The sequence below is a fragment of the Schistosoma mansoni genome, chromosome 1 (genome assembly GCF_000237925.1).
Source record: "Schistosoma mansoni strain Puerto Rico chromosome 1, complete genome".
NCBI lineage: Eukaryota > Metazoa > Platyhelminthes > Trematoda > Strigeidida > Schistosomatidae > Schistosoma > Schistosoma mansoni.
The window spans coordinates 61,005,347-61,024,137 of record NC_031495.1 but is presented as its reverse complement, the minus strand read 5'-3'; the positions used below and the strand labels follow the sequence as shown (position 1 = coordinate 61,024,137).

Below are 18,791 nucleotides of genomic sequence, written 5' to 3'. Positions count from 1 at the left end.
TGAATTTGAGAAATTTTAAACGAAATATTAATTTTATTTTCAATACACTGAAATGCAGATATAACCTCAGTTTTCTTCAAAAAGATGTGAACAATACAATATAACTAGTAGTTACAGAACATTTCATATATACATGGTCTTTCTTATCATCTTGAAGAAAGCAAGAACAAAGATTTAAGTCAAATGACATGAATTCATTTTATTCTGTTAGGTTCAGGTTAGGTGCTTACAACCTATAACATTTAAACATCATTATCAACCAAATAAATTGAAAGTACTTACACAAATGAATTTTGTTGGGAGTTGTTTAGGATGTACATCAGTTTAAAGAATAAGATAAATTTTAGTGAATTTATTAACTAACTGTTAGAAGCAATAAATGATCCATTTTCAAAATGATACATAATAATTAATGATCATTACAATTAGGATCTCAGATCCTTGTTTTCAATCATAATAAACAAAACATATAAACATAGTGTTATACAGAAGAAATAAATACAAAAAATTTAATCAGTATAAGTGATTGTTTATCAACCCATACACAAAATAGAATTCTTTTTAAATATAAACGAAAAGAAAAGAATGAGTCTAGGAAAGAATAAAATTACTGATCACGTGAAGAGGAAATGGTTTGTCTAAATGGAAAGTGATGAATAAATGAGATGAGTGAAAACATAAATAACGTCAAAGAATAATTATATTAATATTTAATCAGGTGATTTTTGAAGATTGACTGCGAAAATCAAAAAATAATGCTTTCTTCATCATAGACAAAATTTATACGGAAATGTAATGAACACCTGAATAGCGCAGCAGTAAAGGTCCTAACTGTAACAGTAAATGGTATCAAGTTAAATTCCATAAAGAGCATCTATTATTGTCGATATACTTTGTTAAAGAATTCTGGCTAGCATCCAATCTGGATTCACGGCTTCTTGTAATATTGAAACCAATAACATAAAACATTAATTTGAGTAAAATACTACTAAATCGAGAGGTAAGAACGCTAGCATACAGCATTCAGTCAGATCAATACCTGATGACGTCTGGTTATATTTCACGTTTATCTTAACGAAACAATTAAAACGACACATTCTTAAGCTAAATTGAAAATAAATAACAAAAAAAAATAGTAAGCACTAATTAAATATCAATCCCATTTACTTTATTGCGAACTTCTAGAGTAGCACCAGCATTGCAAAGTGACAATGCTACATTTGACTGGTTTGTTAAACATGCCAAATGTAACGGTGTATTGCCATTCTATTAAGAAAAAAATTATGAAATAATGATATTAAACAAATGAATAATTTGAAAAATACTGAGTTAATAAAATATGATTTTAACCAATTAAAACATGTCAATTAAGTTTTTAAAAGTTATTTGTTAGTTATAAAAATAACTCCGCCTGTAGCTCTTATAGAGTTACTGCCGGTCCCAAGCCCGGGTAAAGGAGGAGGGTTGGGCATGGGGTTAGCGACCTCATCCCGTAGAAAACTAACTCGCTGAAAAAACGCTGACCAGAACTGTTGGGTGGCCTATGCTCCTCCACGAGGGGTAACAGGCGTAAGTAAGTTATAAAAACAAAATCATTTTAAAAGGTTCACCATGATATTTAATGAATAGAAACTTTCATGTGATAATTAACAGCTGGTATATTCATTTTTTGTTTTAATAACAATAAACTTAAAAATAGTGGAGAGGGATGGTTAATATTTAATGCTATCAAAGCTTATAATAGAGCAGTTGTTTAGGCTACAAAATATTTCCAGCTAATGAACTAACAATATACATTTCTCTATACAAATCATTCATTTATATACATGGATCTTGCATTTCTGTTTTATGACTTATTCTGTTGGTTAGTAAACATTCTAATTAAACTAAAGACATATTAAATATTTTCTTTAAAGAATTCAGATTATAATCAGAAGGGGCTTTGTGGAGATTTCAGTGTTGTCATAGTTGAAATCATGAGTCAATTGAACGGTTGCTCAACTTCGTGGATCGATTGAAGCTAGACATTGACACCGTTGGATGCCGGCTCAGTGGTCTATCGGTTAAGTGCTCTGGCACGAGCCTGGTAGGTCCTGGGTTCGAATCTCGCGAGGCGGGATCGTGGATGCGCACTGCTGAGGAGTCCCACAATAAGACGAAATGGCCGTCCAGTGCTTCCAGGTTTTCGATGGTGGTCTACCTTCAATTGACTCATGATTTCAACTATGAGAATTCACATTAATTGAGAATAGAAATAATTTGTGACCATACTTGAAAAATAATAGCCTATCTGTTGATATTGTCTAATGAATAACAAATATGATTTACTTCAGAAATTAAAATAAAACAGCTGTTCGCTATTGTCTTAATTTTTCAGTTGATCTCAGTCAGTGGTAATAACCAACTTCCAACAAAGTAACCATTTAAAATTCAGAAATGTGTGTTTAAAAAGATCACCTACGCATGAAATTAATTTTACCTAAAATAGATTAAATAATGGTATATGTTTACAATGACCATACTTCCATATTCCTCACCACGTTCATTAATCCTAACCAAACTTTTTATCAGTTTTCAATAAATCATTTAACAGAATAAAGGGCATACAGTGTTTCCTGGTCAACAAGTATTAAATTCAAGCACCACGATGGTCAGTTGTTCAGAAAACAATATTTACCATACGAAATTGTCATCGTTCTATACGTACTACCTAAAGACCGAAAGCAATGTATAGTATGTTTACTAAGCTCGGGCTTGTACATCTTTGAATTGATTAGGCTATGTAAACAAGTCCACTGCAGATAAAATGTTATTTTAGTCCTTAAAAGTTTGTCTAATGCTTCTGGTATGTACAAAGTATGATTTGTGTGAGTGTAACCAACATCTTATCCATTCCTCTCACTGGCTTAAACACTAATTACATAAACTATTTATACTGAAGTGACAATGACTCTGGATATAAGTTTATTGGTGTTGTAAATGATTCGCTCTCCTTTATCATTATTAGCTCGCTTATCGCTTCATTTGAAATATGCCCCTGAAATTAATTATTCTAACTATTGTGTTTTACTGCTGAGGATTCATACATCAGTTTGAAGCTAACGCGGTAACGGTTATCCGAGCGATTGGTAAACGAATAACACAATAAGCTCTCTCCACGGGCCACTACAAATAAATAATTCCACATAATTGAAAACTTAATTAGCTAAAAAAAATGATAACCGTATTTTAAGACTAAAATTTGTGATTTAAGGTTCATGCAAATACTTTATGCTTAATGTACCGGGTTGACATCAACAAATTTACCTGTTTTTACTACTTTTCTTCAAGTTTTTATTAAACATAGAACCTTTAGGCAAACATCGCATTTATAATTAACAACTGCCATACCATGGTTCCTTAATTGAACTTTCAGAAAATCGCTTTATTTAAATCTGACAAATATGAACAGATTTTGAAATTTCAGTATTTCCTGTCATATATCAGTAATATTTAGATCATATATTAAAAACTGTAATTAAATTAATTTTGTAGAAAGTTGTATTGTCTCATCCATTTTTTAAGACTAACGATAGGAAAATAATTTATTAGCGAATGCAAGCTAAGACGATGAAAGTGTTGTTTACCTAATTTACATTATGGACCGGTTTTGAATAACAACTGAGAACAAGAAGACAGTGAACAGCTGTTTCATCCTAGTATGAGGCCTCTGGACAATGAAGATCCACAGCCCCACTAAAGGTGGAACTGAGACCTTTAAACTTTTTCGACGATTGTATTGTTCTTAATTTAAAGAATTCTTCTAATCACTTACCCAATGATAACCAATATCATTTTATTTTGTATTGCATGATGATCAAAACATTACTGGTCAACTTGATGTGCAAACACTAAGCTAGGCATTTAAATATGTTGATTAGGTCAATTGACAAAAATCCATAGATGAAAATATTTTGTGATAGTTTATATTTGTTACCCAGAGGTATCTCGAATTTAAATAGAATTGATATTCTCATCATGGGATTCGAACCAAACCAAGTTCGACTTCATTCAGTCAGAGGAGTTACTACAGAACTGTTCAGGGAATAAATTATTACTTGTTTAAACCAATCAATCAGTAAGTGTAAATAAATGTGGTTTCGTTTAGTTCTTTTTGTTTATCGATTCCTAAACATTATGGTTTTCCAGTAAAATTAATTAAATGTTAAAACAAAATTCTTAATTTAAGAATATGAGATCAAACCAAAATATTTATTCTAGTAGCTAACTTTGTCTATTATTCTTTGTTGAGGTCACGAACCAATCTAAGCTAGGCCACCATTGAAAACTTGAAAGAACTGGAAGCTCGGTTCGTCCTAATATAAGAATCCTCAGAGGTGCGCACACAATATCCCACACATGGGATTCGGATCCAAGATCTTCGGTCTCAAGTATGAACGCAACCTCTAGACCACTGGGCCGGCATTCAACGGTGTTAACGTCTAACTTCAATCGATCTACGATCTTGCGCAACTCTAAATTCAATGCTTGAGGTGGATAACTAGATGCACATTGCTGAGGAGCCCCATATTAGGACGAAACTGTCGTCCAGTGCTTTCAGGTTTTCAATGGTGGTCTAGCTAAGATCAGTTCATGATTTCAACTGTAAAAACACTGAAATTTCCACAAATCCTTATACTGATAAATATTATCTGAACAAGATTGAATTTCCGTTGTAATAGTTTTCCAGATATACACCAATTTCATGTTACTGATTTACTGATGCAATTAGAAGATTGGTTCAAATAGGGATTGTCAACTATAGAGTTGACACTAAATAGTTGAATCTGAGGGTTCTTTTTTGTTGTTGTTTCAAAATCGAAAATAATTACAAGCAATTTCAAACCATACAAATTAATCAGTTAAATGGAATAATCAGATCTAACCACTCAGTTACATTTTATTTTGTTTGTTGAAATGTCAATCAGAAAAATATCTTACATGATCTATTCAAACACGAGTACACAAATTATTATTACAATAAAAATAATAAACTTTACCTTGTCAACAAATTTGAGTAGATTTGGTCCCACATCAATAATATAGTCAACAATAAGTAATAGCCCCAATTTCGCAGCTATATGAAGCGGCGTTTCACCATCCTATTTGATCAATAATAAGAGAAAATTATTTAATCTTTTTAACGAATAAATATAGGAAACAAAACAGTTTTAAGTATATCAGTTTAATGGTAGCTTTTAATTGTGCTTTTTTCGCTTCAAAAACCTTAAAACATTTCAACCTTTTTAAAAGGTTGTAAAATTAATGATTTGTATTTATTAAAGATTCATAAACATCAACGTATCATATTGCATAAAAGTGGTTAGTATAAAAACAAAGTCATATGGTAAGGTAAACAAATGACGTTGTTCTAATCATTGGACCACTTGATTACTCAGATATCGTGATATTGTATTGCAAGCGTATAGGGACAAGACAATCAGAGTCATGAAGGCAAATTTTAGGTTTTCACACGAAATTGGAACACCACGGTAATAATAAGCAGTGAAAAGTGCTTTTGCGTACTATCTAAAACGATTAAAATGATTCAAAAGAAAGTTTCTTTTGTCATCACGGAGTGAAAACCATAGTGTTAAAAGCATCAAATTTTCAATTTTGTCTCTGTAGATTGCATGTAACACAGAAAGCAATCTTAATTAGGAGCAATGAGAAGGTTCTCAAAATTCTCTTTGAGCGCTTAGAATCGCTCTGAAAGACGGATGATCTTTTTGGATCAACTTATATGTCGTTGATAGTTCGATGTCCAAGTAAGAAAACTTCTAGAAAACTATAATAGATTAATTACATAAAATGTCCATAAACTTTTCATTTATGATAACTGTTTTCGGAGTGATCAATAACAGCTTGAAATCTATCGTGTTTATTTCAAAAATCGGTAAAGCTAGAATCAACACTGCACTCTTACCCGATTCGTTTTATTCCTCTCAGCCAAAATCCATTCGGAAATATATTTTTCGCTTAACTCTGATTCGATTTTATGAGTGTTTCAACCTCTTAGTGGGAATCATATAATACTTATGACATTGACTTGTCATTGCTAAAAGCATTATAGCTCCAGGAGATTCTCAATCTCCCGTCCTAGAATATTTACATAATCAATGACTTCCACAGTTATTGTACATTCATTGTCTAATTACTTCAAAGGTATTTTCAATGTCGATCAACTGTAATCCCCATAAAATTCCATACATTTCACTTTTTTTCAAATAAAATGAGATTATTGTAAAGTTGAATGTTGAAATATTATTGCTAAGCAACATTTATATTGAATATTTCATTTTTGATCTATGGTACTCATTGTATTAAAAAGAACCAAAATGTATCTTGAATTCCGATTTCGTTCAATAAAAAATTGAATATGAAAATGAAATAATCCAGCCTAACGTAAAAACAAAAACATTCTTCTAAATTTAAATTTTAATTACGTATACTAGTCGAATAAACTTCTTAAACACTTATCTGGTGTTAGTAGATTAATAAAAAAAACCACATTACAGCCAGCTAGCTAGCAATAAAGGATTTACCTTTTCTACTGACAAAAAAATTAATAAAAGAGGTTAAGTGTTTGCGCGCGAGACTGAAGGTCTTGAGCTTGAGGGATCGTAGATGAGCACTGCTCAGGAGTCCCATACTAGGACGAAACGGCAGCCCAATGCTTACAGATTTTCAATGGTGGCCTAGCTTACATCAACTTATGAATTCAATTATTAAAAGAAAATTTCTTTATAATAGTCGTAAAATCACATATTTTATAACTTGATACATTGAGAGTCTAGAATAGAGAATAATTTAGATTTAAGTTTTACGATTGGGCATATAACGGTATTCTCCAATAAGTGTTTAAAAGGACGAGTACAAAAAGACGTGAACCAATAAAGGTGAGTATAAGATAGGGAGATTATTTAGCAATGAGATAAGATGATCCAACCAATATATATTAACTGACTAAATATTGTAAATCCAGTGTGTTTCGAATGTCATAATTAATAACGCAAAGTAGATTTGAATCTTATTTACATTTGTACACTTTTATAAATTGGTTTAATGTGTCTAAAGATTTAAGTTCAAAATGTGTGCTACACCGAGTAGTTAAGCTAGTTTCAATCTACTCGTACAATTTACTTTGCTCAGTTCTCCAGAGATGAGCATATATTAATTCATACGTTTTTGCTCATTATAATGTGATACAATATATTGAACAACATAAAATCTGAGGAAACAAAAAGGTCGAGGTCCATAATGTTATACCGGCATACCAATAAGGATACTGCTTCAATAATTCCAGATTCGGAGTTGTAGAAAATATCAAAATCCATTTACTACCCACTTCACTATCATGTAATAGAAAATCCTCAGCTATCACAATCGTCTTAAATTTACAAAGCAGAAATAGTACATTCAATGAATTCGGGTTTGGTAACGGCGCCTGATTATCATATTCTACAAGCTGAATTATCTACTTTGTCCGAATCACAAGTGGAAGTTGAATTAACACTAGATCCATCAAACTGTCATATGCTGATGCTGTGATTTAATGTGTGGTATCTGTTGATTGACTTGCTCAGTCTTCAACTGTGCCAATTACTTCCTTACAAATACTTCAGCTTGATCCGGAACAAGATTGTTATCCGTTAACTGCTTCGTATTCACTTCATAGTTCGTATGAGATTGTGACCTACGCTTTGCTTTGTGACACTTGATACATCTCCTAATCATGAATTATTTTCATTATTCTGAAAGTGTAGACAATTACTACCAAAAACTCAGCATCCTTGTTACATTTTATATATTCTAATTCGTTGCTAATAAGGCCTAGAAAATAAAACTTGGGATTCAATATGCTGCCTATATGTGTAATAAGTAACATTTTGAATTCTACTCAAATAATATATTGCAAAACGAACAGATTCTAGTTTACTTTATTTGCAAGCATGTTTTTTATTGCAATTAATGAATTATAATTTATTACAATATCTTTACATTTATTATCGCTTGCCACTGTACACAATTAGGTCATTTTAGAAAGAACTGTAGTCATTTAAACACGACCTGTTTTACTCGCCCTTTTGCACAGGTCCTTATTAGAGTAAACTAATATATAAATAGTATATGGAACTTTCCAAGAAAAAAATATGCACAAAATGCTTTGATCTGTTGCAGAAATTACTGATTTTCTTTATTACCATTTGATTGACTGGTAATTTTCACATTTAGCATTAGGTTGATCATAATTAGATAACCATTAAAAGTCACGAAGCACTGGACAGTTGTTCCGTCCTAGTATTGGATTACCCATCAGTTCATATCCATAACTCCACTGTGAATAAAACTCAAGACTTGTAAATCCCGCGGCGAGCGCTGAACATTTAGGCTACTGACACGGCATCCAGTTGTGCATGTGTGTCTGACTTTAATCAATTCGCCATACTGTATGAACATCTTCCATTGCCTGTAATCGATAAATTGCTTGCACTTGACATAGTTAAAGTCGACTTACGCTTAAAATTATTAGGTTTGTTGATAACACAGAATCAAATAAAAATTTTAATTATTATCCCGACTAATGTTCATTAATATCAAATTAGCTTCAGACTGCAATAATACATTGTAGTGAAGGTTGAACTTTATTCTTAGGTACAGTAATCATTATTATTTAATGTATGCATTTTGTTCTCAAGATTCACGCCTTAGTTACCATTTTATCTGACCTGTTTACATAACGACCAACAAAAGAAATCTAAATTATTTCGCTCAACACAGTATTGGTATGTCTTGCATTACAATATACCTCACAGATGTAACGAGGTTCCAAAAAGTCACAATAATATCCATTGCTGTCGACACAACAATGGGTCATAACACACAACTCAACCCCAACAAATTTTAATCATAATGATAGACTCACCTTATTGACTGTATACAAAGGAACATTATGTTCTGCTAGATAACGAACAATTTCCAAGTGTTTCGAAATGACAGCAATGTGCATCAAACTGTTTCCATCCTACAAGTTATAAAAAGACAAGACATACAAATTAATCAAAAAACAGTGAGATCCAGTATAATTTGATACGCCATTAAGTATATTACCTTTTTACAAACTGATGACAATATTTTTGACACAAGTGATTGTTAATAGCATGAATATGAAAACACTTTAAAATAATGATTACTGCTTCAACCAATGTGTCTCAATATTTTAATTGACTTACACATGATCTAACTGTAGATCATTTCAGCTTGATAATTAATTTTCGATGCTAGGACAGTAAAGTTGAGTTTAGAGTAGGTGAACTGTTTTATCGTCTGTTTTGATACGGATGAAGTCAGATTCAGTTTTTGCGTTGACGTGAATCATCATCACCATTTTAAACAAGCTTGTTTATCAAAACAATGTAATACAGTTGGTCTAATAATAGAGGATTCAATCCTACGTAGTTTCGCGTTTATACATAATTTAGTGAAAATTTTGTTTAAGCTACAAGTATATAAACATACATCCCTATCCCTACATTGACTGACCACTTAGCAGTGACTAATTTCATAGTTATCGAGTTCCTCCAATCAAGTTGGAATATAGCTACTATACTCTAAGTAGCTCAACATATTTTGGTGTTAGTTGACACTGATTCGAATTCATCAGAGATCATCAGCTTCTTGAAGATCGCAAGTACATCTTTTTGATAAGTGGCAGCTAGCACAAGAAGAAGGTGTACGATTTCTCTCGGATTATTTTCAACTACCTAACATGTTTTATATCTTATGACATCTTCGCACTGAAGCGAGCTTTAGATCTTTCTATTATGTAATAAAATCTAGTCAGTATGATAGTACAGTTCTGTCATGTTGCAAAACATCATATTTGATATGTCATCTGTTAATATAAACTAGATACAAGAAGGTAGGAATTATTTAATTAATTTAGTTAGTACCTATTTCTCCTGAATATTTTCTGTAGATTGATAGCTTAATAGCTAAAACGTCCCACTTTCAATAGTTCATTTAAACTTCATCGTTTCATTTATTTCTGTTCGAACAGTCTGATAGTATGACTAGAACTTACACATGAAAACATGACTAAAAACCGAGTAAATCAATTAATAGTTCCATATTGAATTGCATTAACATCTACATTAATCATTATCGTGGATGAAAAACATTACTGAATATTGTTTCTTTCCCTATTACCATTGACATTATGAATAAATCAGACAAAATAAATTACAAAATATCAGAGGTATGCTGATATTGAAAAAAAAGTATTTTTATATGAATCATTTTGGCATAATTGAATTTTCTCAGCTCACTGGTTTAACTAATAGAATGACTCAATCCTTTAGGTTTACTGTTCAGAAAAACTGTAAAAACTCAGAAAACCTAATACTGTGGTTTCTGCTACTGATGTTGACAGAATAGTATGTATTATCAATCGAAAGTAAAATACTTGACAGCAGAAGGTTAAGAAGATCGAAGAAGAGAGAACGAGAACAAAGAATATTTGGTGTGGAAATGAAGGAACAGTGAAGTCTGACACGATTGACTGACATTCGCAAAAGGAACAGTCAAGTTTGAGAAAAATTAATTGACATTTTACAAATTAAGTATTTATTGTATGGTTCTCAGATTTTACTAAAATGTTCTGTAATTTTGTGTTCAGATACATTCACTTGTCCCCGATTGTGTTCTCGTTTACTACAATACTATCAAAGCCAACTTTAAGTGTTTAACCTCTTACTTGCTATCATTGTTTTGTTGTTCCGTGCTCTTCGCTTTAATCTTACTTTCCCTAGTTGTAGATAATTATAAATAACTCGCTTTGGCACCAGAAATAACCTTACAGAACATTAGGCTATCCACTTAAGAAAAAATGACAAGTTCTCTGGTGTTGCATTGGCCTGCCATACATAAACTATTTATCAATTACTAAGCCAGCAAACATAAAACTTTCTTATATTTCATGTTTGCTCTCTACATTAAATGTTGATTTTTATAACAATCTGATCATGCCTGTAAACTGGTGTGAATTCTGTAAATATTATTTTCAGAATATATTATTATTATTATTATTATTATTATTATATTATTGAGATACATACCATCTGTACAGTTTAAAAATATATTTACGATGCAATAAATCAAAGCTCTTTGACAGAGATTAATAACTTAATACAATTTCATCTCTATAAGATTTTAATTATCAAACTTCTCAACCCAAAATGTACAGATAATTAGTGTTCAAACTAACCATAAATTATTTATCTTTAATAAATTTCAAAACTTTAACAATTCCGTATAGAGTTCACTTAGAAATAACGAAAATTGTTTCCATCTAGCTCAATGAATTCGGTCGTATTGTGTTCAATCTCAGTAAAGACATAAAGTAAACAAAGCTTAAGCAAATAATCAATCATCATCAGTGACGATTAACGCGGGATTTACAGCATCAATTGGTCTAATGAAAAACAATAATAATAACAACACAATTAAACCAACAAACCTAGCAGATCTAACATCAAAACGTGTTCATCCAAGTGCTATGATAATCACGGAATTGCTCAATTTTTGTTAAGAATTCTGAAGTCTTACTAGAATGCTTTTTTAAATGTAATTTTCGTATGACCTTTATTTTTTTTCCGAATGGTGATCCCTATTTCTAGCTCGTTAATTTCCTGTATGTTTGAAGGTTATTCTTTCGTTAATAATTTATACTGTTGTTACATTTCAAGTTATTTCTCTTGAATATCAAGTTTTTCCTACACTTTGTCTTCTTGTGTTAGCGACTAATTATTAAACTGTCCTTAGCCAGCTACGGTTCTCAAGTTCACGATAAAAGTGTTCGTATTAGAATAGCTCAGTCGTTCCTTAATATATATGTATAACAGGCTAACCAAAGACCTCGATAAATATTTGTTTCAGTCAAGATTGAACATTAAGTTGTATCACCAACGAGGTATTGCTTACCACATCATTCTTCTGTAATTTTAGAGGATGATATAATGATTATTTCAACGCTCTCCTACTCCTAATAATTGTTCGACTTCCAATAATTTTGATGCAGATTCAGATATTTTGTTAACTTACAAATTTAAAGCTTTCAAACTATTAATAGAATACACATTTTTCTAAAAGAAAGACTTTTAATTTATAAATTGGACATTATCGAAGTATCCTATGCCAAAATGGATGTAAACGTTCACCTTTTTTTAAAGAAAAAATATATCACATTGTCCAATTCACCAGTATGCCTTATATTCCTCTTAGTAAAACAATGATTATGGATTGATGAACAAATTACTGAAAAACGGTTTTTTACTTCAATATTCTTTGTTTCTGACTGCAGAATGATTATTTGAACAGTCTAAATCATATCATTCGTAATAACTTATAAAATTTAATTTATTGAGTAATAAAGATCTTATCGATATTTACAAATTAACATTTAAATGCTTTTTTTATAGTTGAAATCATGAGTCAATTGAAGCTAGACCACCATGGAAAACCTGGAAGCACTGGAATCTCCACGTAAGCTCCTTCTGATAATAATCATATGCTCATTAGTGACTGACTTCAAGAGATATTTCCTGGAGTTCTAGTGAGAAGCAGTGACCAGTGGAGTTTAACCAGGTCTCTTTTGAGATGTCAACTCACTGAAGACAACGGTGAACGGTTGCTCAACTTCGTGGATTGGTTAAAGTTAGACATTAACACCGTTGGATGCCGACTCAGTGGTTTAGTGGTTAAGCGCTCACGCGCGAAACTGATAGGTCCTGGGTTCGAATCTCGCGAGGTGGGATAGTGGATGCGCACTACTGAGGAGTCCCACAACAGGACGAGACGTCGGATGCATCGGTCAAAGGTAGTTCGAGCTGCTGGGGACATAATTGACTCATTATTTCAACTATAAAATTACTGAAATCTCCATAAAAGCCCCTTCTGATTTAAATGTTTTATTGAATAACATTTTAAACAAAATAAGGTTTAAGATATTCGAAATGTTGGTTTTTCTTTTACATAAAAATTCCTGATAAGATTTAGAACTGATAACATATACAGAGATGGTGGAGAAGGTTTGTAGCTCAGGTGGGTGATTTTGATGTACGTTTGTTCTCTGAGCTGGATGGTTTGGTCGTGGAGCTTTCATTGTCCTTCTGAACGACATCACCAGCACAAACTTCGGGTAGAAGTGAAGTGTTTGAAGTTTGTGCTGTGTAACATGTTTTAAATGGGATATGTAATCATTCGGTTAAGTGTTGGTTTCTTTGAAGTGAATTTCCTGTTGTTTTTATTGCTGATAGTTCAATCACCTAGCTATTTTTATACTACATAAGGTCTACTTAAAATTCCAGGATCTATCTCGATTGGGTCATCTATAAAATAAACTGTCACAGTTGCGAAAAACAATATATCAGAAAGAGTGAACGACCCCTTCGTCTTCGCCTTCATGGACATCGATTAGCCTATGCCAATGTTTATGGACAATTATGGACGCACATTCCACTGAGAAAATGTTGAAATCCTGGATTTGCGGTATGCTAAGAACACTAGAGTATGTTTAGAAGCTTGACATTCAGGTCAATCAGCCATCAACAAACACATCGACATCGATGCAATTTACCAATCAATCGGAAAAACCATGGGCAAATATAGGGACGAGAATTCTATGAAATAGAGAAAAAACCAAATTAAAGAGGCAGATAATGACAGGTCATGGGTCAACAATAAGCGATCAAGACTATGATCGACAGCAAAAGGTGTTAGTCATATGTAGCGAAATCAAGATAATTCACTTCTAACTGAAGTGTGTGCTGATGATGTTCACAAGAACAATGAAAGTTCATAACCAAACCATCCAGCCCAAAGAACAAAACTTCACTAAAAACACTTCACCTTACAGTGTAGTAGTTACATTATAAAGAGGCTTGACTCAAATAAGAAATTTCTATCTCCTAAACTAATATATCCTATCCAGCCTCTCGCCATTACAAACTGAAATTATAAATTCTGCGAAATAATGAAATAGAATATTGTATCATTGTGTTGATGTTCTGAGATATCGTACAAGTGTCTTCATTATAATAAATAACTAAAAATTTGAGAATATACGTAGTGAATTAAATTTTTCACCGTAGTTTACACATTTACAATTCCCAGTTGACTTATTAGTCTGGAGCGTCCATATTTATTGTTTTAGATGAGACCGGTACTTTACTGATATAATAATAAACACGTTTTATTACCTATCTAAGAGTTCCTAAAACAAAAAAGCAGTGTATTATGCTATTTATTTTGATTACTTTCTGTTATGTTCATCTAGTTCATACTGTCAGTCGGTAAACCTACTAGTATTGATATTTTCTCTGTAAAATACATTTCATCTAGACAGAGTTAAACTAGTCAGGCATTAGTCTATTGAACCCAGTAAAAAATGAGTTCCGGCAAACAGATAGTTTTCATTTACATAAAAGAGTTTTTTGTCAGAATATTGATGTCAAATTAACATCATAATACTATTGGTTAGCTGAAGTCTTTAATTGTCAGCTTTAGCTTTGAGTCTATAGAACATATATGGAAATATATTTTTTCAGATGTCCTGCTCTATTTGCGGGTTGTTTTTTTGGAAACGAAAAGGTTAAAACTTCGATTTCTCTATCTAATGACGCCTAAATCTGAAAATTGTTAGAATTTTATTGCATATATAAAAGAGTTTCAAATGTACAATAAAACAAAAAGGTTATTCCATTTCAAAAAAAGCTTTTGATTTTTATGCGTGTAATAATCTTGACAGATAGAAATTAAAAGTATGCATTACATTATGAATAAAATTACGATCTCCAATTCATAACTTTATATGAGAAAAGTGGGTTTTTTTGGGTTCAATCCTTGTCAAGACAATAAAATAATACATTTTAAAAAGGAATATATTTAACATAAGTTAAACTCCAAGCTTTTGCTATCAGATACCAACCTAACTAATAAGTAGTCAATATAGACGATGGTTTTCATCATGGAGTATCGGCAACTGAAGCTATTTTATGATTAGCGATGGGATTTCGTGCATATTGTTAGGTCTTATAGTTTACATCATGAACTAACCGTAGCTAAGGAGTCATCAAAAACCAAGAGGTGTTGAACAAGTGTTTCTTTGCTGTATGCGACTCCTCAGCAATGTGCATTCACGATTCTACTGAGTTTTGTATCCAGGCCTTCAGATCTTTGAGACAGCATATAATATTTAGACTAATGAATTTTCATCGAATACTTTTCCTTTCTGACTTAAATCAGATCGTGATACTGCATAATCATCTCAAACGCTTTGCAGATGACTGTCTTACTCCTGACTTAATTCAAACCAGCTAGAACTCCGAGAATTACCTCTCAATATCAGTCAATCGTGAGCACATGATTATTATTAGTAAAGGGGAGGCTGATGACTTCTCTGGTTTACACCAACGACCGAACTTAGAAAGCTACCAGAAACCAGGAAACACTGGATTTTTTCTGAAACTTCTCAATAATACACACCTGGAATCCTCAGGACTCACTCCAAGAATGACAATAGCCAGTTACTACGGTCAAAAATATGATCTATATTTCCAAGATGAATTGTTCTATAAACAGACTTCTTAGATAAGATTTTTGTTTCAAAAATGACATTTAAAATCCAATTCAAAGTTTTCTATAACCCTAATTTGTTTAGACTGACATCAAAAGACGTTATAGTCAAATAATGAAAGTAATTAGGTCACGTCTTAGAAATTTAAAAAACCTAGTTTCATCTTTTCCAGATATTTCTGTTCTTTTTACAGAAACGATAAAAAATAGTTGATTTGAATTTTCAAAAAAAACAAGCAAATAAAATTTTTCCTTTTTTCATTGACCTTTTAATTTGTATCAGAGTTAATTAAATGGTAAAATATACCAATAACCTATTGTTACGACAATTTATCTTTGACTTTAATGATTATAATTGATTGTCATTACAGAAAACGATTATGATTCGGGTGTTTTTCCCTTTAAATGAATAAATCTAATTAAGTAAAATGAACTGATTAATGAAAGAAAATCTGTCTTATATTCTGAAACAAATACAACTATATATAAGAACTTTCGTCTAAATTAGATCAAATGGTTTCACAGTATTTAGGAGCCGAGTTGATGTAAGACATTAAATAGGAATAATATATTTCTAAAATCTCCGGTCCAAGCTTTTTCAAGGAAAAAGCTTGATTTTCATCAGTAGGAAAGTAATTTAATTAGGCAATCCTTGGAACAATAACAAAAAGTTCACTTGGTATTGTTTACTTGAATCTTCCCGTTGATGTTTAAGACTGCAATTGGTTAGTCTCTTATTGGCCATATGTGCATACTGTACGTATTGCCTCGATATAGCCTTAATTCACAAGCATTGTAAGCAAAGATGGATAGTGGCAAGTGGCTATCAGGACTCAGTAGCTAAGTGGATAACGCGATGGAGTTTGAAGCGAACGGTACTGGGTTTGAGTCCCAGAGTGAACATCAACTCTGAAGTGCAGGTACATCCAGCTGACGAGTTCCAAATAGGACGAAACGCGCTTTCTGGATTCCACTGTTAGCCACTATCCATCTCTGCTTAGAATAACAAAAACAATCAAGAGAAACGGTTGTTATCAATTAAACACATAAATTGAATAGTAATCCTTTTCCCACAAGGTTTGAAAGCTAAATAAATATGGGGACTTCGTAGGGCAAATACTTACAGATAATGGATTTGATAGTGAGAACAAAAACTGTTGGTTTTCTCAAATTTGCGCATTTTTAATGGTTACTTAAGTGAAATGATTAAAAAGCCTCAAAATCGAAAAACAATTTTACAACACCAATAGGTTATCATGATAACTAAAAACAAACAAGGTCGACAAGTTTAATTCATCTTACCTCATCCAAGTTTTCAAAGTTGGAATTGCTACATTGTGTAAATAAATGGTTTACCAATTCCAGATTTCCGTCTATAATCGCACCAACTATCAAATGATAATTTGCAATCTACAACATTTTAAACAAATTGATATGAGGTAAATATTTATCTAGAAGTCATTTTTGGATAGTCAATATGAGAGTAATGAACTTATTTGAAGTATTTTAGTCAAACATGTATTTAATAATAATCGAAGTAGAGCCTGGAATAAAATTTGTTGGCTTAAATCACCATAAATATTGTATTTTGACAAGAAACAATAGTTATGTTAATTGATAATAGTAATCAATCCTACATTTGTCTAGCTCCAGATGTTGATTGGATCCTACCAATCAATTTGGTATGAGATTATCATTTTAAGTGACTCGACATGACGAATAGAATGGAAAGGATTAACAATCTCAACATTAGTAATGTGCTAACGCATTCTAACATAAAACCTATAGTTAAGCACCAATACGGGAAATAATAGTGAAAACATCAAACTGATGACGCTTTTTGCATTTACTCACAAGAAAAAGAAAATATAGAATGTGAACATGTTTTGATTTAGAGCTGTTATGTCCCGATAAGAATAATGAATGATAATTTTTGGGATCCGTTTATGGACCAATACTACGCGTATATTTTTATCGTATAATTGTTAAGTACCTAAACTATTCATATTCGCGTCCCTCGTATTATAAGCTTTATTTTGACCTATAGACTATTATTATACGATTTATCATTCTTGAGTTATGTTCGGTTTATCAGTTACTATCTTCCTTATTCACAGACACATTTGGCTAAATCTTGTACAAATGTTGTTTCCTATTTTATGGTACGATGTGGTCTATCTGTTTGGTATATAAAACCAGTATGCTTGAAATAAATGATTCTTACCACAGAGGCTAAGATCGGTGTTCTGGATTTAACTGGCTACGCTAGACAGGAAGCAGGACCGATAAGTACTCTAGACTGCTCGCACGGGTTTTATGCATCATTGGGCCGATCGATAAATCACTGCTCTCTAATTGGCGGTATTATCACGTTATACATTAACAGGGCATCCAGGCCACCAGCTATAACAAGAGCGAAATCCGAGATTATTCCACTTGTTCATTTAAATATTTGTAAAATTTAGTATTGCTTACTATATTTTGTTTTCACTAATTAAACTACTTAAAAATTTCCATCATTTTTCCGTCTTACACTAAGATCTAAAAGATTGAATTGGTTATCTTTTTCATATTCTATTGTAAACGTTAGGTTAGGATGAGAGTTGTTTTTTACTCCTTTAACAGTAAAACCAAAACTAAGTAGAGCACATGTACTGTCTTATGCATACATGTCCCAGATTTTATATTGCTTATAATTGTAACTGATTAACTAATAAATGAACGAGATGATTTCACCAATCACAGCATTGACAACCATACATATGAAACTTGTAAATGAACAACAATAAAAAAATATTTTATGAATATAAGTACAGTAGAAAGAGAACACTTAGACTTACATCATTTTCTTCTCTAGCATCACGTTCAATAGACACTTCATATGTTTCATGAGAAGCCATAACTTCTTTACAAATATAGTTGTTGTATGTATGTGCTGCTTTTTTCTGCTTTATTTATTTCCACTAACGTATTGTTTATTATTGCGTGATATACATATATATATTAGTACAAAAAAAATCAAATGAATATTTCATATCACGTATTCACATGTGAATATGACTGACTATCATTACCTGACTAGTTTGTAAGCAAACATTACCTTTTTCATTTTAATGACA

The 18,791-nt window shown here is 31.8% G+C and overlaps 1 protein-coding gene across 1 annotated transcript in view; it reads right to left on the bottom strand.

Moving 5' to 3' along the window:
- The window catches only part of Smp_144210 (putative death associated protein kinase), a gene marked incomplete at its 5' end in the record, with an annotated part of 58,020 nt that extends 39,448 nt beyond the window's left edge, over nt 1-18,572 (bottom strand). The window contains 4 exons of the mRNA XM_018795090.1: nt 1,168-1,266; nt 5,040-5,141; nt 8,966-9,064; nt 18,513-18,572. Of these exons, the coding sequence (XP_018649437.1) occupies nt 1,168-1,266; nt 5,040-5,141; nt 8,966-9,064; nt 18,513-18,572 (360 nt within the window). The remainder of the gene's footprint in view (nt 1-1,167; nt 1,267-5,039; nt 5,142-8,965; nt 9,065-18,512) is intronic.
- Between the last annotated feature and the right edge of the window lie 219 nt (nt 18,573-18,791).